Raw genomic sequence first — 26,806 nt, 5'->3', positions numbered from 1 at the left:
CTTCCCATTCCATGATTGAGTATTTGTCTGAACTATCTCCTCTAAAGTGTGGTGGTGCTGCCACCTCAGCTTTCAGGATCAAGTTCATTTTTGATGCATCAATCACAGTAGTATTCAAATGACCACTGACACCTTCTTGGAACTTCTTAGCGGAAGAAATGTTTGGAAATTCAGGCCTCATCATGCTTTCTCTAATTGATTGCCCAATCTCAATACCAATTTGTTTAATGAGGTTATTCATTTGACCAGACATTTCTGACTCCTGAGGAGCATACTCATAGTTACTGGCTGCAGCGATTGGACTACCACACATTTGAACTCTGTCATCGGAGGAAAGACCAACTGTTCTACCCCGGCCTGTACTACAGTACTTGGGATCCTCAAACATCTTTGTTTTGTCAGGCGTATTCAAAAAACTGCCCCGCCCTCTACCAGCTATAAATGTATTGTCCCTCCCCAAATTGCTTTTAGCAGCCATTTTCCCTCAGGTGTCAGAATACACTCAAAACAAAAATATATCAACAAACCAATTCAATGTTAGACAACCAGTATTTAAACTCAGAAAAGGGAGAAAAAAAATTTATTGTCCTTAAACCTCATATAAAGATGCAGTCCACTTTTGTTTCAGTCTTTTGATGATGCTAAGTACCTTCACCCACACAGTTCAGTCAAATCAGGTCAGTTGGTGACATTCCTCGATGATCCACCAAGCTGCTTGCTTGATCCCACTTGGCAACAACTCACCAATCTAACAGTCTGTACATCTATTGCCCACCTGCGTCTTCAGTGTTGAACTCGCACAACACAATTCCTTAGCAGTCACGTCCTAGGAACAGGTCAAACTGTCAGACATCCGAACGCCACCAAAGAACCAGCAAAAGATGACTTAAATCCCGTCTCGCCTCCAGCTCCCTTCTGCGCCAGTCAAACTCCAAGTCAGCAATCCCGGCGGTCAACAACGATCAACCATTCGATGGGTCACGGCACCAGTTTTGTAGTGGTTGTTCCTCTACGTTGTGTTATTTTTATTCTATAATATGTTTAATAAATAATTTTCCACACAAATCTGGTCGTGCCAAAGGTGATTTAATTATAGCACCTGTGTGATAAAACGCATAAACAGACAGGCATCGTTATCTGCAACATATTCTCTTGCCTCTCCTATCTAATAGCTTTGCAGGATAGAGGACGAACTCTGATTTCGCTGCTATTTTAATCTCTCACCTACGTATGACGTCAGCCGACGTGCATACAGAGATCATTACCTTTCATAAGAACCCGCAAAAGTCTTTCAAAATAAAAGACCCCAAAACAAATAATAATACTTAAAAAGAATAACAAAATAAAATAACAAAAATGATTTATAATCTGGTGTAACAACATATCCCTGCTACAGACACAAGACAGATTTGTAAAATTAAATGTCCTGCTCACCTGTCACTTCAGAGTCATAGGCGGAAATTGCGGGGGAAAACCCTTTCTGAGGGTTGTCCCCCCTAAAATATCATTAAAATGTGTATTGTAGATAATATAATGATATATTCTTAAAATAATTGTTTAAGAAATAAAATGATACAAATGCAAACGGGGCAACAACGAAAGAAAACTTGGTGTCCCCTTCAAAAACTGCTCTGTTATGTTTATTGTCCCCTCCAACATTTTGATGAAATATTCACCCCTGTTCAGAGTGCATCTTTGTGCAGCTGCATTACATCTGAGCGCTTGGTGTTATGTTGTTGAAAATGTATTTATTGATATTTTCATAATATTAAAAAAATTCAAGATTGTTAGATAATTTTGTCATCCAATGTATTTAATTTATTTGTTGATCTGCAATCCCCGTCTCGATACGGCTCAGCCGAGGGAAGAAAAGAAATGACACAGACTCAATGGTATCAAATCCCTTCTTCAGCGTTTATTGCTTCAGCATTCTGCTATATGGTCAAGAAAACCACATTCCACTGGACCCCCACCAATGAAATATTTCTTTACCTTATATGGGGGTGACATACATTCAAGGTAGTGTGAAACGTGAGAACAGAGACAAAAACACATTCCTTAGAACATCTTTGGAACAGGAAACAGTTGTAGCTACCCCCAACAAAAGAAAGTGTAAATGAGGCCTTCATTATTGCACATTACATCACCAGAGAAGTTGTTGAGAAGCATTAATTATTCCACAAAGATGCTCTGTTGAAGTACTGTATGTGGCAATTCTGGTTTATTTAAACAGCAAAGCTGAAACGTGTATTAAAACTATTGTGTTAGATGTGAAGGAGAATTTATGTGGGCGTTAAGCGCTTTGACACAAAGAGTCTTCCGTATAGGATGGTCCTGTATTTCCTTGCTCAATCGTCCTCAGGAAGCTTCCTCTGTCCTCACGGTGCATTTAGAGAATTAATACATCCTTTGTGATGGCAGAGTTTGATTTCTGGGTTACTGTTAGTAAAATACGATGCGGATGCTTTATTCTGCCTTCCTCGCAATCACTCTTCGATCAGGAGATGAATTCACTGGTGGGAAGAAATACATGGGCACAGAATGTCACAATCAGTTCTTCAATTTATTAAAAGCAAGCAAGGGTTTATATGGTTCTTGTCACACAAGTCTGGTTACAACCCCCACCTCGAACTTTGTCAATCCTCCATATATGGGGTAGTTTCCTCTCGCTTACAGAAGTGCATTCTTATCAAGTACATTTAAGCATGCATCAAGGTCACATTGTTCCATCTGAGGCCTATTTCTCACATTGCCCACTTTTGTCTCGAAGAGACAAGTGCCTCAGATTGCTATTCAAAAATCACATCCTGTTTACTTTACATTCTATCTTTTACTCATTACCACCATATTCCTCCCAATGTATCCCATAACCATTTTTATCAGCATCTTCAAGGTTTATCAGAGCGTAATTAGCATTCAAAGCATTATCAATGGTCCTATTGACCAATGCTTCAGAACATGGAATCACACAACAAATCAGTAATGCTATAACAATTAAAATGACTCCTATAGGTAATAAAGCATTCAAAAACGTTTAACCAGGTCAATAAGTCATTGACATCAGCTACAGTTTCTCTCGCTGTCAAGTCCGCTGCCATCTTCGTCATGTTTTTCAGGCCCATTTCTATGGCATGTCCATGTCATCGTTTTCTGGAATGAAAGTACAGCAACTCGTTCCCACGATAACGCACACTCCTCCATTGGCATCTGCTAACTGGTCAAGGACCCGTCTATTTTGTAGCGCTGTTAATCTTAGGCCTTTTAGTTCTTGGCATACTGCATCAATTGTTATCGAATTTATGAATGATATCAGTTCATGTCTAGTCATGTCTAGTCAATACTTTCTGTATTACTGCAACACCCACTTGTGGGAACAGTGTTCCGAAGAATTTCTCCATTCCTGTCCATAATCTGTGTTCTCTTAGTGTGGTATTGGGTTTACCTAAACTACTTAATCTTCGGTTTGTTGTTTTCTCAATAGCTCAGACCACCATGGTGTGGTCACTTAATTCTACCATGGCACATCTACTTTTCACAATTCCGTCAGAGCAGTGTACCTTTACCACTGGTGTAAATGCACTATGCAGAATATAACAACTACCTTTCTTTCCAGTGTTTTTGGCCATAACGTTAGCTAATTTACACCACAAATTTGTAGCATTGTTATGTGGTGCATCAACATCCTCCATCAATGTCTCATCTATCCATCTCTTCATCCCTTCTAATTCTCAAGATCCCGGTTAGGCACTGGCGCTGCGTGTTCTGCTCCTCCAGTACTTTCACCGCTCACTTTCTAAAATGTCAGGCTCTCCCCAGGTGCAGGCTTCACACGGCTTGCGTGTATTCACTGTGGTTGCAGATCTGTCAGTACCCCCGTCCTGGTTACCGCCAGAACCGTTGTTGGACCCAGATACTTGTGCTCACTGAGCTTCGTTGGTTTCAGACACTTTACTAGAACCTGCTGGTTTAGGACAAATGGGTGAGTGGTCTTTTCTGTGGGCATAGGGAGAGAAAGAGAAACATCACTATTTATGCTATTCAATATTTTGACAAGGGAATCCACATAATCAGCTACTACCACCTTCATATCACCTGTGAACAAAGACCTTTGACCCAAGGGGTAGGGAAAGGCTTACCCATTAGTATTTCAAATGGAGACAGTCTTGTTGTTGTTTGTGCACACACACAAAGCATGCATCTATAATTAAAGACACAGTTCCCCTTCTGTCGTTCTCTCCACGTTTTGTCAGAGAAGCGACACTAGGGGTCTCTCTTGAGCGCGGATATACACCTCTGATCTATGAAAAAAGGCCAATGAGAAGTTGGCAGCCGGTATTTGCATATCCCGCCCCCGGACATACGGGTATTTAAGCGGGGCAAATACGGGAGTTCATTCAGAAAATTTCTTCGGAGCCGATGGTCGTGTCTGCAATTGCTGCGAGTTACACAGTTCCTGTATTCCTCTGCTGCATGCTGTTGGATCTTACGGCGCATAACAGCGGCTTTCTCCTGTTTGCACGGCTGTGCATTCCTGCCCCTGGGCGCTTCGACAGCACAGAATAAAGAACTCTCATGAGTTTTTTTCCTAAAAGAGTGATTTTATTTAAAAGAGTAATTTCCTCTAAAAGAGCAAAACACAGCAGCATTGAACGTCCTTTTAAGGACGCGTCTTTATAAAGATGCCTTTCCGCCCCTGTGTTGTTCCTGGATGCGGTAGAGTGCTCTCTGCTTCAGACGGCCACAGGCGTTGTCTCGTGTGTCTGGGTAGCGATCACACCGAGGCTGCGTTTGTGGATGGTTCATGTTCTCACTGCGAGAACATGACCATGACAACGTTGCGGTCGCGGCTCGCTTACAACCGTAAGCAAGCCACTCCAGCCGCCTCCCGTGTCGCTCCTTCTTCCCACGGGATTGAGGATGATGCGGCTGGCGATGGAGGCGATTTGGGGATGGCAGCGGGTGCAGCTCCGCTGGGTACGCACACTCGGACCACCCGCGCCCTGACACGCTCGTTGACTCCCGTCCGTGCTCGAGGCAACAGCGACTCACCTTACAGCCAGTCTGCCTATCCTATAGAGACAGAAGCTGATGAGCTCGCCACTGCATCAGATTGCGCGGTGTCTGACGCTGAGGACTCCCCTGGGCTGCCACATTCGGGACTGCATGCCCAGGCTGAGGCCGACGCGCAGATGACCGACATGCTTTCCCGGGCAGCCACGGATTGGAACCCTCCATCCTCCCCACAGCCATCACGGCTGGACGACTGGTTCCTGGGGTCTGGGCGCTGCTCACAGCCTCGCCCCACCCCAGTCCCGTTCTTCCCAGAGGTGCATGATGAGCTGACGTCTTCGTGGAGAGCACCCCTCTCCGCTCGTCACACTGCCACCTGCTCATCCAGGCTGGAGAGGAGGCTGTCCCCCTCCACTCTCAAGGTGTATGTCGGCGCCATTGCGGCTCACCACGACACGATAGACGGCAAGTCTCTTGGTAAGCACGACTTAATTGTCAGGTTCCTAAAAGGTGCCTGGAGGCTAACTGCCTCCCGGCCTAACCTGTTCCCCTCCTGGGATCTCTCAATCATCCTCACGGGCCTCCAGAGACCCCCCCTTCAAGCTACTAGATTCAGCAGGACTCAGGGCCCTCTCTCTCAAGACTGCCCTGCTGATCGCACTCGCCTCCATCAAGAGGGTCGGGGACCTGCAAGCGTTCTCTGTTAGTGACACTTGCCTGGAGTTCGGTCCGGCAGACACATACGTGATCCTAAGACCGCGACCGGGCTATGTGCCCAAGGTTCCTACCACACCCTTCAGAGATCAGGTAGTGAATCTGCAAGCGCTGCCCCGGGAGGAGGCAGACCCAGCCCTTTTGTTGCTGTGTACGTGCTTTGCGTATCTATCTGGACCGCACGCAGAGCACTAAACGCCCTGAGCAGCTCTTTGTCTGCTTCGGGGGAGAGCAGAAAGGGAATGCTGTCTCCAAACAGAGGCTTGCCCACTGGGTTGTCGATGCCATTTCATTGGCTTATCACACCCAGGGCGTGCCCCCCCCTTGCGGGTCCGAGCTCACTCCAACAGGGGTGTTGCGTCCTCGTGGGCACTGGCCAGGGGCACCTCCCTAGCAGACATTTGCAGAGCAGCAGGGTGGGCAACACATAACACGTTTTCGAGATTTTACAATCTCCGAGTTGAGTCAGTATCGTCCCGTGTTTTCTCAGGTCCGAGCCCGTAGAACTCTGTAACACGCTGACGATCTGGCCGGGTGAATCACTTGCGCCTGGCGCCCTTTCCCTCAGCCGAAGTAAAATAGTGCGCCTCCATTCCCAGGAGATCCCATCTTCGGGTCCCTGGTTGACTCCTCCCTAGCCCTTTTGGGTCCGCAGTTCAGCGGAGGAACTCGCCGACCCAAGCCACTACAGGTACCCAATCTACCCTGTACTGGAATAGGTGCTCCACAGGTAAGGCCTCCTGTTCGGACTCCCCCTGTGTGTAATTCCGCGGTACTGTCCCCTCACGAGCGGACCCCCGTGTCTCCCTTAGCCAGTTACAGCTGCCTTGGTTGCCGTGCTGTACGCTTCCCCCCCTCTACGAGGCTGGATCTACCACCGCACCAACTTTCCCACATAGGTCCTAAGCAGGTCATGTGATGTATTTGCCACTCTTTGCCTCCCCTGCAGGGTAGGTGTGGCCTCCGCAGGGTCTTCTCCCCCTGAAAAAAGGGCTAAGACCCCCTTCCCTTAATGCATGTAAGGGCCCCGGCCGTAGTTGCTCTATGCGAGAAACATAGAGAGAAAAGAGGCCCAGCCAGGCTGGCCCATTCCCAGGTTGGTGGCCATCACCTTGTTCCCCCCTCCAGGGTAACCAGAAGGACTCTGATGGCTTGAATGGGGCATTGGGGAAGGGTACGTGCAGTCTGATACAGCTGGTCGCCTTTGCACGTAAGAATACCTGCCCGCTCCTGTATCAGCAGTTCACGTACACGGCTCAGCGCAATGCACGTTTAAAAGTGGACCCCTAGTGTCGCTTCTCTGACACAACGTGGAGAGAGCGACAGAAGGGGAATGTCTAGGTTACGTATTTAACCTCCGTTCCCTGATGGAGGGAACGAGACGTTGTGTCTTCCTCCCCATGTCGCTGAGCCGAGCCACTGTTGTGGCCGGACCATTTCCGGCTCCTCAGAAAAATCCTGAATGAACTCCCGTATTTGAAGAGAGAGAGACCCCTAGTGTCGCTTCTCTAACACAACGTCTCGTTCCCTCCATCGGGGAACGGAGGTTACATACGTAACCTAGATGTTTTTCTCACATTTGCAATGAAATACAATTCATTGATCATCTGAATCACCTTTTCTTTTGAAATATGTGATATGCCATAATAATGTCTGCACAACAGCACTAATGCTGATGTTGGTAGTGTCAAGTTATACAGGGATTCTAAGCCTCAATGTCTGCCCAAACTTGATGTGGAGCGGAGGGGGGCGGGGCCGGGTCGTAATATCGCGCGCCTGGTCCCCAATCGGCCTGATGAGGCGCGCAAGGGATAAAGGCGGCCGGTGACGATGGTTCGAGAGAGAGAGAATTACGGGCATGTCCGTCATGTGTGTGTTTGTTTATGCTTTTGGTTTGAGTTTAATTAAATATTATTTATGTTGACAAGCCGGTTCTCGCCTCCTCCTTGCCCATCCTTTAACTGTGTTACATTGGTGCCGAAACCCGGGAAGGAGGAGGGATGCCCATCGCAGAGTCCTCGACACTGCCGTCCACCCTGGGGAGCGCCGCTGCCATCTGCCGGGTGACGGAGTAGCCCGACTGCCCGGATGCGGGGAGCGGCCGTTGTCCGCGGAGCAAGTGGGGACTGGATAACCCGACCGCTTGGAGCGAGGGAGCCGCTGCTGGGGGCAGAGGAGTGCCCTGCCGTCCCCAGAGACACGGAGGGGTCGAGGGAGACGCCGTCCGCGATGGGAGGAGGGAAGGAAACTCTCCGACCGCCCGACGCGGTAGAGCCGCTGCTAGGTACAGAGGAGTGTCCCCATTTGCTGCCAGAAAAGCGGAGGCGCGTTCTGCCCGCTGGGGGTCGAAGGTTTCACTCCGGTTCGCCCGGGGTTGGAGCAGCTGTCGTCCGCCTGAGTGTGGAGGAGTGTTCGAGGACCACGCTTTAAGTTTTAAGTTTTAGCTTAAAAGGTAGTGCCAATCTTTTTTGTTTTGTCTTTTAGCAGTCCCCTATCATCTGATACCTCATTGGCTGCCCAATGCTCTAAATCATGTGCTGTTGTGCTTGCTTGCAAAATGTTGATGTCTAGATCACTAGTCAAAGTGGAATGCATCATTGTTACGATGCCCACTTTGGTATCTCATTCACCTATGTGTGGGCTGTGAATTAATTATTTTGCTGCCCATTTTGTTACTTCATCAGCAAGCCTGTTGCGCTTTGTGACTTTTGAGTCACCAGGCATGGTCTGCCACTTTGATAACTGCTAATTTGGATGGCAGCTGTGCTATTTTTATCAAATCAGCTACCACATTGTGATGTGAAACTGGTTTTCCATCTGAAGTTTTATAATTTCTTTCTTGCCATAATTTTGCAAAATCATGCACTACCCAAATGCATACTTTGAATCTGTATATATATATTTATGCATTGACCTTTTGCCAATTGACAGGCTCTGTTATCACTACTAGTTCCGCAGCTTGTGCTGATTTGTATGGTAATGAGTATGCTTCAATAATTTGATTGGGTAGCTCTGTAATTGCGTAACCACACCAGTACACATTGTCATTCTGTTTATAGCATGAGCCATCTACATACCAGTGTCTCCCCTCTTGCAGGGCGGATGCAGAAACATCCGGTCTGCATGCAGTGGAAACCTGTATTCTCCATATAATCATGTGTCATGTTCAAAAGTGCCCTGAACCAAAATAGATGTTAAAATAGCTTCATACCCAGACCGTCTTTGTCAGTCATGTTGTGCTGAAATATTGTGCATAATAACACCTACCTGGTGAGTTGTGTGCACAGTCCGAGGATGTGAAAGCACAACTCGTTCTGCATCCTGTACCATCATAGCTGTTGCAGCCACTGCTCGCAGACAACCAGGGCAGCCCTTTGCAACCTAATCCAGAATTTTTGTCAAATACGCCACTGGGCAGTAAGAACCCCCGTGCTCCTGGGCAAGGATTGCGGCAGCAGTCCCCCCAGCCTTGTGCACTTACAGATGGAAAGCTTTGCTGTAGTCTGGAATACCCAGTGCTGGTGGTTTCCCAAGGCATTACTTCAGATGTTTAAATGCCAAGTCCATTTCTGTTTCCATTGGATTGCATCATCATTGTTCAGTTTGCAAAACTGTCTTGATTCAATCTGCAGACATGCATACAGTCCCCTTTGTTAGCACATGTTAAAGGTATTCAACCTTTTGTTTGACCCACCATAGCTTCAATTAGCAATCAATGATTTCTGCAATTCTCTGATGTTTCAGCAGTAACTATGATGTTGTCGGCATACTTCAACAGGCATATGTCAGGTGGCAGTTTCACATCCTGTAATGTACAGTGCACAACAGCTGAGAAGACAGCCGGCGAATCTCTGTACCCTTGTGGCAATCTAATTTATGTATTGTTGGCCTCTGTAGGTGAATGCGAACAAGGCGAAACAGGTACACTGAAAAAGGCAGAACATAAATCAGTTACAGTAAAATGACCATGTGTTGATGGTATTGAATAATAATTGTTTGTACATCTGGGACTATTATAGAAAGTGGTTCAATTAAATCATTCGTGTCAATCTCCAAGTTTCGTTAGCCTTTCTCACAGGATTTATTGGAGTATTGTATGGAGTTGGTATTAAAATACCTTGTTCAATCAATTGGTTAATGATTGGCCTAATACCTTATTCCTTTTCAATCGATAGTTGATATTGCTTACGGCAGGGGTGCCCACACTTTTTTGTGTGATGATCTACTTTTAAATGATCTACTTTTTAAACTCAATAAGATCTACCAACTAAAAAACACGGTTTCATTTAAAATAGATTACAATAGCCAGGGCATTTACCTTATTCTGATGACTTGCACTGAATGGAATCAGACAGTTTTGCCTAATCCGGGCAGTAGCAAAGCAATTTCGCGCTCTGTTCTCAGAAGTCTTGGAAGGCGCGTATGCACAAACCTAGTTGTCATGGCAACTGAATAAACAAAACCTCGCCTGGTCAATATTTACTCATCAAGTGCAAGTCAGACAGAAACTAAAAGAAGGAAAGCCATTATATTTATTTTTATTAAAATGTATCGAAAGTACATTTACATTTTGTGCGATCTACCAGCATTGCCTTTGCGATCGACTGGTAGATCGCGATCGACGTATTGGGCACCCCTGGCTTACAGTATACTGGAGTGGTTTCAGCTTAATTTAGCTGTATATGGTTTCACATCTATGAAGCCAACTTCGTCTTTGTGCTGAGCCCATAGTCTGGTGTTAATTATTGCTTCATCAGCCTCCAGCTTTTGCTTTCTGCTCACTTTCTCCCCCACACCTCCTTTAGGCACAGTGACAGAATACACAGCAAGAAACATGAGTTGCAGAGAAGCATTGTCAAAAACTATTTGTATACTAATTTTATGCAAATGGAGAGTCTGGTATGATTACAAAAGCGTGCATTTGAACAAATCTGGTAAAAGATCTGTTTACGTTCTGATTACTTGTGTAGAAATTCTGTCATATGTCTGAACATCTGTAGGTTAGCCCATTTAAAATCTATTGTTCATTTTAACATTTATCGTACCGTCTTTCCCCTTTTCTTGTGATCTTAATTTTGTGGATTTGTCTTATTCAAAAAGTGATTAAAAACAAATCAATTGCATCTTCAGCAGTTCAACCATCGGTGGTTCGGGAGGACATGATTGTGGGATTCCATAGGCAGCAAAAGATACTTCTATGCTGCCTTCAAAAATCAATCAGATGAAGTTAACTCAGTAGACAGGATGTGACACAAACATTACATTCAGACGTGCCTTGATCCCTTCCTACCTCCGTATACAGCATCCGGAGGCATAATTTTCCTGGTTTCAGATGCAGCGAGTATTTAAGAAACGAGAAGCACTTTTGGGCTTCTATGTCTTTGAGTCACATGCAGGATGTTGTACCTGTAAAAGAGAAGAGTGCTGTGTATGTGTGTTTGTATGACCACACCACATGGTTCTCAGTATGCCTCAAGGCCCTTTTACATGACTCGAGTCAGGCCTTCGTTACAATGCTTTGACATCTTTGACAGTGCTTCCAAGAGTATTCTTTCATGCCCCCATATGTTGCCATAAAAAAGATTATGAATGTTGCCATTTTTGTTACATTTTTAATAATGATCTTATTTAAACATATTTATATATATATATATATATATATATATATATATATATATATATATATATATATATATATATATATATATAATATAAAAATGTTTTGTACCTGTATTTTTAGCTACACATTTTAAGTAGAAACACGGACTATTTTGTAGGCCTAAAATAATTTTTCCACCCGTTGTCAGAGTGATTTTTTTAAGTCACTGTAAAATGGGTCGATGGAAGAAGTTTAAGAGAGTAAAATGATTGGAATTAGTATGATTTTTTTTTTACCACTTCATTATTTAGATTATTATTATTATAAAAAATTTCAATTTAGAAATATCTGTTTTAATTTTTGTCCCAATTTGTTTTTTAATTGTTCAAAGTCAAAATTGACTGGTAGAAGTGAAGTGAGTGTCGATACAATCACTGTTAATACTAGCCATTATTTGTGTGTCATTAGATGAAAATTATTAATAATACTTACATTCTCTGTAATTTAATGGAGCCTACATCCAAATGCAGAAGAGAATCACATTTTCCATGCGTATAAAAGGAGCATTTCACTGTCATAGAAATATGCTTCACATTCATCAAGGATGCATTTAGTGCACAAAAGAACATAATATTCCAATTAACACTTTTTGATTCACACACTTGAAACAGAAAATAAAACATATATTCGTAAAATCAACTGTAATCCCCACCCTGACCCTCAACAAATATCTCTGTATTCACAAATTGAGTTGCGCACACACACGAAAAATATATTAAAAAAATTATAATAATAACATTTAAAATTGCACATCTCTCTCCACTGCCCCTCCCCGGGAGCCCTCCAAAAAGCCCAATTAGCAGCCACATTTTTTTAATAAATTAATCTAAGTTCTCCTTGAATGCAGCTATCCTGCCCATCTCTGTGCACCACTCTTGAAATGAGAGCGCTCTAGCCGACTTCCATCCCCTAAGAATGATCTGTCTGCAGATCAGAACATTGGCTAGAATCCAATTTTTTATGCATTTATCCCTTATATTAATGAACGCTCCATCACCTAAATTACAGAGTCTGGGCCAAAATGAAATTTGAGTGTCCAATATGTCACACATAAAACTCTGAACCCTCTGGGGTCGACGGACGTGGCATGCTGGATTTTTTTCATCTTTACAGCGGAAACAACATAAAATACTCTGTAATTTTGGGGCATAAAGATAAGTGTAAGATATCATTAGAGACTATAAAGGGTCTACTTTTATTTGTGTACACTCACAATAACAACAAAACCTTGTGCTTTTGTAAAATAAAGAAAATAAAAAGGGTGTGCTTACAGCAGTCTCCGTGTTCACGAGCACATTTCTGAAACACGTAAAAAAATTAACTGAAACTCCAAGAATACTTATCACACATGAAACATATGTCTACAGAAAGCTTCAAATGTCTACTTTTAAATAAAACTATTCAAATTTAAAACAAATATTCTCCTGCAATGTAATCTGTTTGAAACAAAGCAATGTACAGTTTCCCCTGGCTCAGCTAATTATCCCTAATGTGATCACACCCACAGGCAGAGGGCATTATTCATACAGTAATGTGCTGAGGCGATCAATGCAAATGGTAAACGCCCCCGACTGTGCCTTAAAAACATCTAGTTCATTCACTTTTCTGCGCATTTGAAAGATAACACGATACATAGGCGATGAAACTCCTGGATAATGACAAAGAGTTCACATTTTCCTCAGAAGAAAAGCGGGACTCCAATGAACATTTGTATTTTTGAAGAGAGACTTGATCCAGCCGAGAATACAATTTCGGACGATTAAGTAATTTAGTTTTACATAAATTAATTGACATGCTATTTTATATAAACATGTACATATTTTACTAGTGGGACTGTTTCCAGACATGTCAGCCAGGATTCAGAGTATTGAAATTTGAAATATGTCATAATAAGCAAGTTCTAGTTACATTTTAAAATGCTGTTTCGGCTAAAATATGTATTTATATTGTATGCTGTATGATCTGTAATATGGTATAAAAATAATATGAATGTTTAGATTATATTTTATCTAGTGTTTATGCTGCCTCATTATCATCATCAAAGCTTGTGCTTGCAAATATCTGTTCAGGTGTAAATGAGTGAAATGCACTTTAAATATGCCCATATTAGAAAATCAGCATATTATAATGATTTCTGAAGGATCATGTGACACTGAAGACTCCATAATTATGCTGAAAATTTGGCTTTGATCACAAATTGCATTTTACATTATATTAAAATAGAAAACTGTTATTTTAAATTGTAAAAATACAAACATGTAACACACATGTTGGTCGCATATTATTGTAGCCCAGTTTGTGCTGAATACAGTGTTATCAGACCTTAGCCATTAATATATTATTAAGCAACTGAAAAAAGCACAAATGTCAAGGCATGTCAAAACTTCTCCAGGGCCCAAAACACCCTCAGACCCCAGAGGGTTTACACACCACCAAAAACATAGGTTGTGTCCCCATCTTCTGATTGGCATTGCCAGTAGGTGGGTATGTCTTTAAGACCAAGCCTAAAATCTAGTTGGGCTCCAATGGAATCGATGTAAAATCTTAAATTGCATAAGGCGCACCCTTGCATCTCTAGATGTAGACTTGACATTTTTTAGAATCCTAGCCCACACTCCCTCCTCCAATACCAAGTTTAAATCTTTCTCCCATAATCTCTTTAGAGAAGCCGAAGCTCCATCCCCCAGACTCTGAATTAGCAGGGAGTAATACACTGATGTCTCATGACCTTTCCAAAAGCAGTAATCACCACTCCCAGAGTATCTACCACTCTGGGGGTGGGGGGTGGGTGTATGCTACTCCCAAAAATGGTACAAAGCAGGTGGCGTGGCTGTAAATCCCTGATGAATTGAGACCTGAGAATCCCAAAATGTTGAACCATTTTTTCAAAGGATCTCAACACTCCACTCTCATATTGGTCACCGAGTGTATTAACCTCCCTCACGATCCACTCTGTTCAGCAGAAAGGGACTTACTAATACAAAATTTGGGGTTCAGCCATATGCTCGAAGCAACATTTAAATAAATGTCTGAATTAAACACACTGGACACTTTTGTCCATATCGCATGCAAATGCGAGATAACGGGGTGTAACTTAACTTCTATAGTTAGTTTGATAGGCTTTGCAATGGCGAAATAGGGGCAAGGACTTTCTTTTCAATACAAAACCAGGGAGGGTGCTCTCTCAGATGGAATTGAACAATGAGCCAAATGTCTGAGACCGAATGCATAATAATAAAACAAAATCTTGGTGGTCACGTGACCCCATGCGAAGAGCAGACGTGTGAGCAACGAGCTCTGTGCACTTTGCTAGTTTTTTTTATTATTTTCATGATATAATCCGGTGAGATTCGATACACCCATTGGATATTTGTTCTTTGAGATAAACATGGCAAAGTAGTCAAAATCCTCAGACTTTGGAGACATTAAAAGACACTTACGTGCTCAAGCTGAAACCTCTGATGGGCTTGCAGACCAGAGACTTGATTTGGATGGTGCGGCAGGAGAAGGAATCCAGCATCAACTGTCCAACATGTTTGTGATGCTGACGAAGATTGTTGCTGTCTTGGAAACAAAATTCTCTGAGTTGGTTACAAGAGTGGCAGATGTTGAGAAACATATTGATTTTCTGGAGTCATCGGAAAGGGAATAATCTGCTCATGACCAACATAGACCTGAGAACATTTTGGAAAAACTGGAAAATCTTGAAAATAGGAGCTGAAGAAATAATGTACGGATTGTTGGAATTCCTGAGCATGAAGAAGGCAAAGATATGGGGAAATTCCTAGATGAGCTCTTCCCGAGTCTGCTCGACATAACAGGCCATAAGTTGGAAATCGAACGAGCTCACTGAGTCCCGGCTCGCAATTCTGGCCAAATTTCTGAGATCATCCGATAACGATCTTGTGTTGCACGAGGCATGGAGCAAAGGAAAGCTTTCTTGTAAGAATCACAATATTTTTTTTTCCCGGATTTTGTGAATTCGATAAGAGCGATACGCAATCAATTCGAGGAGTGTAAGAAACTCTTGCATCAACGGAAGATTGCTTTTGCACTGATGTTTCCGGCCAAACTGAGAATGGAGACAAAGGATGGCCGCAAAGTCCCAAACATGGGACTGTCCTAACATGTTCCAAACAAGCACTGTCCTTCTTCATAAATACATTGTAGTTAGTAAGCCAAATGGTGTTTCTTATGTGAGTGGATTGACTCACTAAGTTTGAGGAGGCTGGGTGGCATTTTTGTTTCTGTTTGTGTTGGTTCCGATTAGTGGCTGTAGTTTGTTTTGTGGAATATCACTTCTTCAAGAAACTTTTGCATTGACAGAGGATCACTTTTGCACTGGGGTTCCTGGCCAGGTTGAGTGTGGATGCTGGGGATGGCTGCAAAATATCTACATAACCACACAAAGGATGGCTTTTATAAAATTGATGGACTGAGTATGTCATGATGTATTTTCTTTATGTGGCCTCCAGGTGAATTTGACTCTTGACCATCCGAGGAACGAGGACGCAAGTTTTGTTTCCCTTTGTGCTGGTTCCGCCCGGCGGCTGGAGTTTGATTTGTGGAATAACACTGCTTCGGGACAGTTGTGGATGAATCTGTTCATTCCTTGTGCTTATGCCTCCTGTTGGAGTAATTTTGTCTCACATTGGAATGATTACGTCATCTGCTGCACTCATAAACTGCCGGCTCACTGAACACTTGTTTGTCTGTCCGAAGAAACTGAACGGATTTATATCGGTTGGAATTTGTTTTGTGGAGGAAACATCTTGGCCTCAGATCATCCCCTGTCGAGTTTAGAGATGCCACATACATAGAAAAATAAATCATTTAGTTGGCACTTTAATGTATCCCTTTTGCAAAATCCTGATTTCCAACAAATGTTAAAGACTGAAATCAATGTTTATATGGAGACCAAATGGTCGTCAGTATCCTTTGTGGGTGTGGCTTGGGAGGCTCTGAAGGCTGTTCTTTGGGTGCCGAATCATACAGTATGCCTCATTTACCAAAAAATCCAAAACCCTAGAACTCGTGGAGTTGGAAGGGAATATTAAAAGTGTAGAGGCAGAGCTGAAGCGCCGAATGTCGTCTGATGGCCTCAGAGAATTGACCAGACTGAAATATAGATATAATACTATTTTGTTGCGAAAAGTGGAGTTTTGGTTATTCGGGGCAAGACAGTCATACTTTGAGCCGGGGGACAAGCAGGGAAGCATTTGACTAGATATATAAAGCTGATGGAGTCTTTTTTTTACCATTCCCTCAGTGAAATCTGCTGGTGGTGAAATATTTACCATGGCCATTGATATTAATAATACTTTTAAAGAGTTCTATCTATCTATTCCACATCTTCATCATTAGAAAATTTGTGGAACCATTAGAACTCCCTAAACTGACGACTGAGCAAAAAAATTCTCTTGATTCTGAGATAACCTTGGAGGAGCTTGATAAGGTAATTAAGGCCTTACCTACAGGCAAAGCTCCTGTGCCAGATGGTTTTGCCGCTGAATTTTTAAAAATCTTATGCTACAGAATTGGCTCCTCTTTTGTTAGACGTTTATACGGCATCATTAAAAATGGAAAGTTTCCCTCAACCATGACACAAGTCCGGATCAGTCTGATTCTTAAAGACAAAGATCCAAGCGAGTGTAGAAGTTACTGTCCAAGTAATTAGTACTGTCCTAATTTCCCTGATCCATCTAGATGTAAAAATATTGTCAAAAATGTTTGCAAAAAAGTTATGACACCTCTTATACATATTCATCAGGTGGAGTTTATTCAGGGCCATAGCTCTTCTAATAACATTAGGCGTTTCATCAAAATCATGTGGTCAGTAGCGAATTATCAGTTTCCGGTCGCCACCATCTCACTTGATGCCAAAAGGCATTTGATATGGTAGAATGGTATTATCTTTTTAAGATTTTGGAAATGTATGGGTTTGGGAGTACATTTATTGGTTGGACTATGTTACTTTATAGACACCCAGTAGCAGGGGTACAAACAAATTGTTTAATTTCAGATTATTTTACTCTGAATAGGGGCACTCGGCAGGGTTGCGCTCTTTCCCCATTATTGTTCTGTCTTATCCTGGAACCATTAGCAGCCGTGATAAGAAAGGAGGATTTTCCAGGGGTGATGGCGGGAGGTGTGGCGCATAAGCTTCTGCTTTTCGCAGATAATATTTTATTATTTGTCTCTGACCCTACTAGATCTATGCCTTGCCTCCACAGAATTATTCATTCCTTTTCCAAGTTCTCAGGATACAAAGCCAATTGGTCTAAATCCGAAGCTTTGTCTCTGAAAGCATACTGCCCAATAACAGGCACCTTCCAGTGGCCCAAACATGGCACCCCTTTTTGAGCACAAACCATGAAAATTACATACCTGAACTTAAATGGTTGTATTTACTAGACCCTTTGGAGTATGGACACAGTTGTATTATCTTTTGAAAGAAGACACTTTGGGATTTATTTATCAAGTTTCAGAATTAATATATGTTGTTATTTTGTAAAGTTAGAGAAGCTGAAGTTTATAGTAAAGGAAATAATTTGTGCTGAACATGTTTTTATAATCTAAAAAAACTATAATAAAAGTGCCAAGACAACCCAGATTCAATGTTCTCAAAGCCACAAGTCTAAAGAAGTTATGTTTGAAATTTAAAAATGATCTAACAACATTTGAGGTTCCTGCAAGCTTTTTTCTCTGTAAAATCGCTGCCGGTGTACTGAGTAAAATTAAGGCTCCGCCTTTTAAGACGACACAAAATCTGACTGCGCTGCTTGGCTATTATGAATAAAACTACGCTGCATTTTTAAAAATAGACTTTAGAGACATGCTCATTTTGTTTATGAGACTCAAATATATAAGATAATATACAGTTTTACAACATGAAGTTGTAAATGTAAACATGTAGTTTGTTGAAGAACGATGACAAAGGGTAATTCTTTCAGGCGAGATCTCATGTAAACAATGGAGAATATATCGATATTTCTCAGATTTATCACTTTTATGGACAAAAAGTGCTAATGGATGTTTTTCAATGAACGCTTGTCATCGACAATTGACCAAAGTGTGGCGAACTGGATTCATCTGGCGATTGCGTTTTCATAACAAAGGTATGAAGTCCTGTTTTGATATTGCATGTTTTCATTTGTACTCCTGGCACAAATAACTAAATTGCTGTTTCTGGAGCATTGCTATCGTGAAACAGAGATCGTATTTCAATGTTGAACCCTTACACCTTTGAAAAGATGTATAATTTTTAACATTAATTACATTTATAGATGGTAAATTATATATTAAATGTAAGCAGAGTGATATCACCACAGCGTGTGGGAGAATTGCGTATCAAAAGTTTAAGTATTTGGGTATTTTATTCCCAGCAAATTTGTCTGATTTAGTTTGATAATATTGACCCTTTAATAAAAAAGGTTTTCGAGCGATGTGGAAAGGTGGGCTTAATTTTATTTATCCATGATGTGGTAGGTTAAAAATATTAAAATGAACTGTATTCCAAAATTCAACTACCTGCTACAGTCACTCCCTATAGATGTCCAGGTCTCTATGCTAACTTTTTTCCCAAGGAGTACATGCGCTCCTAAATGAAAAAATTTAGGAGCACAGTGAAAATTAAATACAGAGTTTATTAACAAGCAATTTATTACATACATATTTATACTGCATGTATGAGTGTGTGTGCGTGTACTAAGGGACACACATCTGTGGAACGGCACATACCTCCCAAATCACACATTGAACCCATGCCTAATAGAATCAAAGGATATCAGTTGTCCAGCAGCTTTTGTATGTTGACTGTCTGGCATACTTTGAGGTCAGCCAGCGATCTCTCATTATGTCAGCAATTTGACCAATCTCCACACATTGTCGTATGTGGGATTCATGTAAACTCAGTTTTTGTGGTGGAGTCTGATAAGCGGCCCAAATTTGACGAAAGGTTCTTCTTCTTTCACAATGAAGTATGCAACGTTTATCTTTATTTTCAGCTGCTTCCTCTTCTCCTCCTCAGACTGCAGCACTTGCCTCCTCAAGGCTGCTTAGACAGAGCCTGATGGTTTCTCCGGTCTCATCCAGAGCACTGGATATGCCGCCGTGAGATGTTTCGCTACACTATCTCTTTTCAGATTAGCAATGGGCATTCCGGCTCTTTTCATAATTGGTGTTAAAACAATTCTAATTAAATTATTAAATGAAATTTAATACCTTAACCACAATTTATTTAAAAATGCATTGATTTGTTAAGAAAAATAATACTATTAAACATTTGCATTTAAAGTATAACTTATTGTATATAAACAAAGTGCATATAAATCTAACCAATCAAAACGAATACAATCTGAACAGCATAATAGACAGGGCCACCGCTGGCCAAATTGATGCCCTACACGTGATATGAGCGTGAAGCGATCGTCAGTGTTCCGCAACTGCTTTTGGGTCCTTGAATAACGTATAGCGAACGAGTAAGGGCAGCCGGTGGACTTTCTGGTGCCATCCTAGGGTGAGATGGTGCCCCCCTAGGTAGTTGATGCCCTACTCCAGGGGTGCCCAATATGTCGATCGCGATCTACCAGTCGATCGCAGAGGCAATGCTGGTAGATCGCACAAAATTTAAATGTACTTTCATTAAATTTTAATACAAATAAATATAATGTCTTTCCTTCTTTGTTTCTGTCTGACTTGCACTTGACCAGTAAATATTGACCAGGCAAGGTTTTGTTTATTAAGTTGCCATGATGACTAGATTCCATTAAAAACTGAATGGAATCAGACAGTTTTGCCTAATCTGGCAGTAGCATCGCAATTTCGCGCTTTGTTCTCAGAAGTCCTTGGAAGGCACGTATGTGCAAACCTAGTTGTCATGGCAACTGAATAAACAAAACCTGGACAATATTTACTCGTCATCAGAATAAGGTAAATGCCCTTGTAATCTATTGTGCTGTAGGTGTTTTGGGTTTAGTTTTAAAACTTGTAGGTAGCGGCGGTACTGATAATAGAATAATGCACAATATCAAATAAAAATAAATAATTTGCAAAACTGCAGCATCCCACAAATTGAAATAAATGTAAAAAAGAAGGATGTTATTTCACGTGTGCATTTAAAGTATAACTTTTCAATGTACATAACGAAGTGCATATAAATTCAAATACAATCTAAACAACATAAGTTGGCACCACCCTCCCTCACGCATCTTTGGTTCATTGGTTGACACTGCATGTCTGATTGACAGGAACAACAGGTGAGGCTTTTAGTCTGTGCAGACAGTCAGAACTAATGTGTGCGCTTGAGCATTTAGGCCTATATTATTTCATTAGTTTTTTTTCGTTATTTTTAAATCTTTTGATTATTCGTATCTTAATTTGTTTTTAAATATTTTTATTAATAGATTCTGATATGCGAGCCGGCTCCCAACGTTCACCTAAAAGAGCCGACTCGTTCGCAAATGACCATCACTATTTCAGATGCGTGTTTCCTGACACGAAGGACGAGATGTCCACCTGTTTCTGCCCTCTACAATATTTGCAGAACATGATGTTGTTTTCGAACTTAAGCCATGGAAACATTTTGAGCCAATTTGCATTGAATCTATGTTCTCCCTCCACCGGCTACAGTGGAGGTGACAGCTGGGGTCACGGTAGTTTTGCTCTCAGTATCCCTAACGTTAGCCGTCTCCGGTAAACCTTGTGAAGAGACTTCCTTAGATGAACCTTGCGAATCCCCCTCGCCAAATTCCTCATCTATTTTTCGCTTAAAATAAAATGCGATGTCGCCTCTACTGCTACTTTTTTCCATTGTTCACCTTTCTCTCTCTGACTGGACCGCGTCATCACAGAAAACTCCGCTTGTGGAATGTGGGTTTTGTAATTTTTAAACAAAAATCTTAAAAAGGGGGGGTTACGTTTGTAATCTTTAATCGCACACTGTGCTCGTAAATAATTTTTCCAGTTTGCACATATCTATTTTTATCTATTTTGAAATACTTGCACTGTAGAGCCCTGATGTCCCCTTGTCTTATTTCAAGCAATTTGATAGCATAGCAAAGTCCTTCATTTGGAATGGTAAACGTCCCAGACTACATTTCAACAATCTTGGGTAGGTCTAGCTCACCGATTGGCAAAGGTGAGCTAGGCCTACCCAAGATTTTGTTTTATTATTATGCATTCGGTCTCAGGCATTTGTCTCATTGGTAACTTCCACCTGAAAGAGCCCCTCCCTGGTTTTCTATTGAAAAGGAAGTCCTTGCCCCTATTTCGCCATTGCAAAGACTTTCTATCAAACTAACCGGAGAAGTTAAGTCTCACCCCATTATTTCACATTTGCACGAATTTTAAGTCTGCATCTAGAGATTCAAGGGTTCGCCTTATGCAATTTAAGATTTTAAGATTTTATTGGACCCCCTCTAGATTATAAAGGATTGGTCTTAAAGACACACCCACCTGCTGGAAATGCCAATCAGAAGTTGGAGACACAACCCATGTCTTTTGGGGGTGTGTTAAGATTTTTGGTTGAAGGTTCAGAATTATTTGTTTGACATTTTGAACATTCAAATTGATTTGATTGTTCAAATTCAGGTTTTAGAGATAATTCTGGATAATTACATATCCTCCCTGAGAATTCCCCCAAAAAACTAAATAATTACCCCATTTTTTAACAAATAAGGTGGTAGGTTTGATGTGCCCCTATCCTATCCGTTCACTTATCCTCATAATCGAGATCCCCGACTCGCCGTGTGACCTCAAAGGGTCCTTGCCGATTGGCAAGCAATTTGGAGCTGGAGGTAGGGAGCAATACAAGCACTTTATCTCCCTGTGCGAATTCCCGTAGTCGTGTGCCCCTGTCATACAATCGCCGTTGATGTTCCTGAGCTTGGAGCAAATTCTTCTGTGTTAACTGCGCCAAAGTGTGGAGTTTTGCTCTAAGGTCAAAAACGTATTGAATTAGATTTTTACTATTCGAAGGTTCTTCTTCCCAAGCTTCCCATACATTAACTCAAACGGGGAAAACCCGGTGGAGGCTCGCGGGACCTCTCGCACTGCAAATAGCAGGGGTTCGAGACACTTATCCCAGTTTTTTGCATCATCGTGTACGAACTTAGGAATCATGTTTTTAAGGTCTTATTAAATTGTTTGACCAATTTGTTGGTTTGCGGGTGATAAACGCTGGTGCAAATCGCCTTTATGCCTAATAATTCATATAGTTCTCGAAGTGTAAGTGACATGAATGTTGTGCCTTGATCAGTGAGGATTTCCTTTGGAATCCCCACTCGGGAGATCATTTTGAAGAGTGCCTCCGCAACACTATGTGCTGAGATGTTGCACAGGGGCACTGCTTCCGAATATCGTGTTGCATAGTCAACCAGAACTAATACAAAGTGATGACCACGTGCACTCCACTCTAATGGCCAGACAAGATCCATGGCAATTCTGTCAAAGGGGATCTCGATCAACGGCAGCGAGCGCAATGACGCTTTTTGGGTGGCCGGTGGATTCACCAACTGACATTCATGGCACGCTGCACACCGCTTGCGAACGTCCCCATGAATGCCAGGCCAAAAGAAATGGGCCATTATGCGGTTCAAAGTCTTATTGTGACCTAAGTGTCCAGCCATTGGATTATAGTGAGCCGCCTTGGAGTGGTGTTTCCTGATGGCTCTTTGGTACTAACAGCTGAGTTGTATTCACTTAGTGTCCCACGTTACTTGATACAACCGCTCTTTAATAATAGAAAAGTACAGGTATGTAAGCGCACCGGGATGGAGCCGTTGATCATCAATTACTTTCACTTGGTCGAAGGCGTGCTTGAGGGAGCCGACGTTGACGGCCCTGGCACCGCCTCACCAGCCATAATATTACACGTCACACCCGCTCACCTGCTCCTACTCACAACCCTTGTAATATCTAATCAGCACCACCAGTCACCAATCACCCCTCATCAAGGACTCTATTTTTTCTCTCCATTTCCCTTTAGTCTTTGTCTAGTCTCGTTGTTGTACAAAGCATCACACTTAGCGCTCCCCTTTTATAGTTAAGTGTTATCTTTATCCTTGTTATTGTTCCGTGTCTTTATAATTTTTGGATTTATCCTGTTGTTTACCTCCTGTAAATTCTCCGGCATTATCATTATAGATCCTGCACTTGGCTTCACCCTCATCCGCTGTGCTTTGTCTTCCCTAAGCTCATGACAAGACTAGACCTGCAAAAATGAACCCTGCAGGATCCAATTACCTGCAACAACCCCACGATGCTCATAAACAATTTATGTAGCCTTTTGGGGTTGTCGTTCATCAGATTCAACACGCACTGGTTCCCATAGTGAGAGTTCCTGTTACCACCAATCATTGGTCAGTGCTACCAGAACTAGAGTGGCTTATCCTGTTAGCTCCTCTCCTGACCCTCTGGTTCAACTTCATCACAATCCAATGCCACTCAGACTTACGTTTCCTGCTCTGCCGAGGAGTGCCATGGATTCCTCCTTTAATGTTTTCTCCTGTTCCAGAGTTCTCCACACAGTTTACCCACCGAGCGAGCAAAGATCACTTATATCCTGTTTGACCTTGGAAGCTTTAAAGTGGGGATCTGCAATCTGGTGGTGAGGAGGTAAATTAACTCACTTTCCTCATAAACAAACATTGTTTCCTGCAGATTTGTGGCGTTGTCAGTTTCTGCTGCCTCTGGTCTCTCTGGGTCTGGTGGTTTTGGGCGGTCTGACTGGGTTCTGTGCATGTGTGTGCAGCAGTCTGGCGCCAGCACTCTTCATTGGCTTGTTGCAGCTGCTCGCAGGTCAGTGACATGCCACTTGTGTCGTGACATCATTGGTCAACAGCAGCTGTGAAATAATGTCCATTACTAACCAACTCTTCCCTGAGTTAAAAAATATCACAGTTATGATGGAAATGACAACTAATATAAGCTTCAACATCCCTTTCAGAAAACATATCCAAACATTACAGCAGATAAACAACTTCAGAAAACAGTTAAAAAACCATTAAAGATCCCTGAACAGACACACTCTTCTCGCATTTACATGACGTAAACACACACCGACGAATAACATATGCCTGCGATTTCACGCCAAATCCGACCAACAGCTCTAAATAAAAATCTCTGTTGTACACTTACTGTAATGAATCGTGGTAAAACAAGCACTGGGTTATGAACATAGATTTTTTTTATTTACTCACTCAATAATGGACTTTTGTTTTTTATAACAAAAATGTTTTAAGTAGTGCAGCTTTAAGGAAATAGTTTTGAGATCATCTGATGCAATTTTAAAGTTGTACTAAAGGGATGAAAAATTATCATAGGTTGTTAAATATGACCTCCCAATTGGTTATAAACCATAAATATACTAATATAATCAACATTATAATTTATAAACAAACATTACTATTGGACCTCAGGGAAAATATTAAAGTGTGTAATGACACTTTTAACATGTATGGCATTGCCCTGATTACATTCATTGTAAGTGCATTACAATAATCTCAGATTTTTTTTTTTATATATATAATTTCCTGTCGTGATGGACATTATGCCACACATGCTGTTGATAGAGCTCAATCCAGAACATTCCTTTTAAACTCTTTATCTAGAAAAGTTCATTATTTATTGAATTGTTGTGAGGTTAAATACAGTTGTGACGTGTTTGTGCTCCATCATGAGGAGTTTTGTGTTGTGTTGTAGGTTTGTGTTCTCTGGCGACTGTGTGCTGTTTCCTGGCGGGGATGGACCTTCTTCACCGCGTGTCCATGCTGCCGGATCGTGTGGACGCGAATCTCGGCTGGTCTCTATATCTGGCGCTCATCGCATCTCCTCTGTACATGATGTCGGCCGCGCTGCTCGCGTGGGCCGCTCGCAGTCACAGTCAGACGTACGACCGCATGATGGCGTATAGAGTCGCGTAAAACATCAGTGATGCTCGTGGATGGAAAAATCTTATCCGTGTCGAGTTCAGCAGATTAATTCTGAATGTCAACGCCCTAAACCTGAACTCAAATTAACTTTGACACTGAATCTGTAGAGCAATCACATCCTGACAAATGAAAAATGCACTTTTGGAAAAGTGTGTGTGTGTGTGTGTGTGTGTGTGTGTGTGTGTGTGTGTGTGTGTGTGTGTGTGTGTGTGTGTGTGTGTGTGTGTGGTGTATTTTAATCAGTTGTGTTTAGAGTTCAGTATGAATGCAAGCAGGGGTCAAAATTACAGCTTAGTTATTAAAGAAAGGCAGTTAATAAAGAAGGTTTGCTGGTCATATACTGTATATTCTTACTGCCATGAAACAAAACTTTGCAATATGTTTTATTAATAACTGTAATAATTATTTAGATTTTGTTTTTGCTTAGGAGTTTTGAAAAAAAAAGAGAGAGATAGAGAACTGAAGAACTTCAGACATCTCTTCGTGAGTAGAGCTCCAGCTGTAATTAAACACATCTGACTGTAATTATCAAATAATCCTGAATACATTGATCAGCTATTTCAGATGTGTGTGATAGATTTGAAATGATATTGAATTTCAATTATTATTATTGCAGTTAAAAACATAAATTTCATTAATAGAAGTACATAAAATGATCAGCCATTTGGCGAGTAATCCCTTTTATTTTGCGAGTGTTCATTTTAGACCATGGATGTTGGTCTATGGCAGTCTCGTGAATGTATGTGGTCTCGCTGACCTGACGGTTTGAAGAACAAGAACTGATTCACAAAATCTTTATATAGGATTTAACATTTTGTGTGTATGTTTAAGTGTTTGTTACCATTTGAACACTGACAAACTTTCAGTCAAACACTAAAGTGTAAGCTGTGATATAATATCATGCACAGAGATTAATTACTGTTTTATTAAACGCATTTATCTTGTGGTTTAGTGAATGGCCAGGAAACTTTGTGTATTGCTTTTAATTTATTAATCCTATGTATTACTATAATTTGCATGGAATTTATTGAGATGCTTTTTGTTGTTGCCATAAAAATAATATAAATGTCAGTGTCAGTGTTAAACTGGTTTTGGTATAGAAAACAAATTACATGTTGAAATACTGCAGTGTTTACTGCCAGCTTTTACTTTGAAGTTGTAAGTGAAATCATGTGCAGCAGTAAACATTTCAACTAAATTATGCTGCATTATTGTCACTTGACCTCATCATGCTGGATGTTTAATTCACTGATTGGCATCCAGTTATCTGGGAAATAAAATTGTTGTGTAAAAATGTCTTCAGGTTTGTTTTGTTGAGATGTTAAAAGGCTTTGCTAAAAGCATTATGGGAAGTCCTTCTAGACTAGTGGTTCTCAACCTTTTAAACTCCAAGGCCCCCACTGTCTAAAACAACATTTTGAAGGCCTTCTCGCCTGAAACTAGACGTGTCCGATTAAAATAATTAATAATGGATAATTTTTTATTCTAGAAA

At 41.6% G+C, this 26,806-nt stretch overlaps 1 protein-coding gene across 1 annotated transcript; it reads left to right on the top strand.

The window, feature by feature from the left end:
- Nucleotides 1-16,982: 16,982 nt before the first annotated feature.
- On the top strand, nt 16,983-26,603 carry LOC127622785 (claudin domain-containing protein 1-like). Its single transcript, XM_052096873.1, has 3 exons — nt 16,983-17,052; nt 24,044-24,181; nt 25,085-26,603. Exons 1-3 carry the CDS (start codon nt 16,983-16,985, stop codon nt 25,303-25,305), a joined length of 429 nt encoding a protein of 142 aa, XP_051952833.1. The 3' UTR covers nt 25,306-26,603.
- The last annotated feature ends 203 nt before the right edge of the window (nt 26,604-26,806 follow it).

The sequence above is a fragment of the Xyrauchen texanus genome, chromosome 29, assembly GCF_025860055.1.
Source record: "Xyrauchen texanus isolate HMW12.3.18 chromosome 29, RBS_HiC_50CHRs, whole genome shotgun sequence".
Lineage (NCBI taxonomy): Eukaryota > Metazoa > Chordata > Actinopteri > Cypriniformes > Catostomidae > Xyrauchen > Xyrauchen texanus.
This window is presented reverse-complemented; position numbering and strand designations above follow the sequence as displayed.

What these genes read in the sequence shown, in the direction of transcription:
- LOC127622785 (XM_052096873.1), top strand. Translation starts at nt 16,983, where the DNA reads ATGACACAAGTCCGGATCAGTCTGATTCTTAAAGACAAAGATCCAAGC. An exon ending in GTGTAGAAGTTACTGTCCAA is followed by an intron (nt 17,053 to 24,043) that starts GTAATTAGTACT and finishes TGTTTCCTGCAG; the next exon opens with ATTTGTGGCGTTGTCAGTTT. An exon ending in CTTGTTGCAGCTGCTCGCAG is followed by an intron (nt 24,182 to 25,084) that starts GTCAGTGACATG and finishes GTTGTGTTGTAG; the next exon opens with GTTTGTGTTCTCTGGCGACT.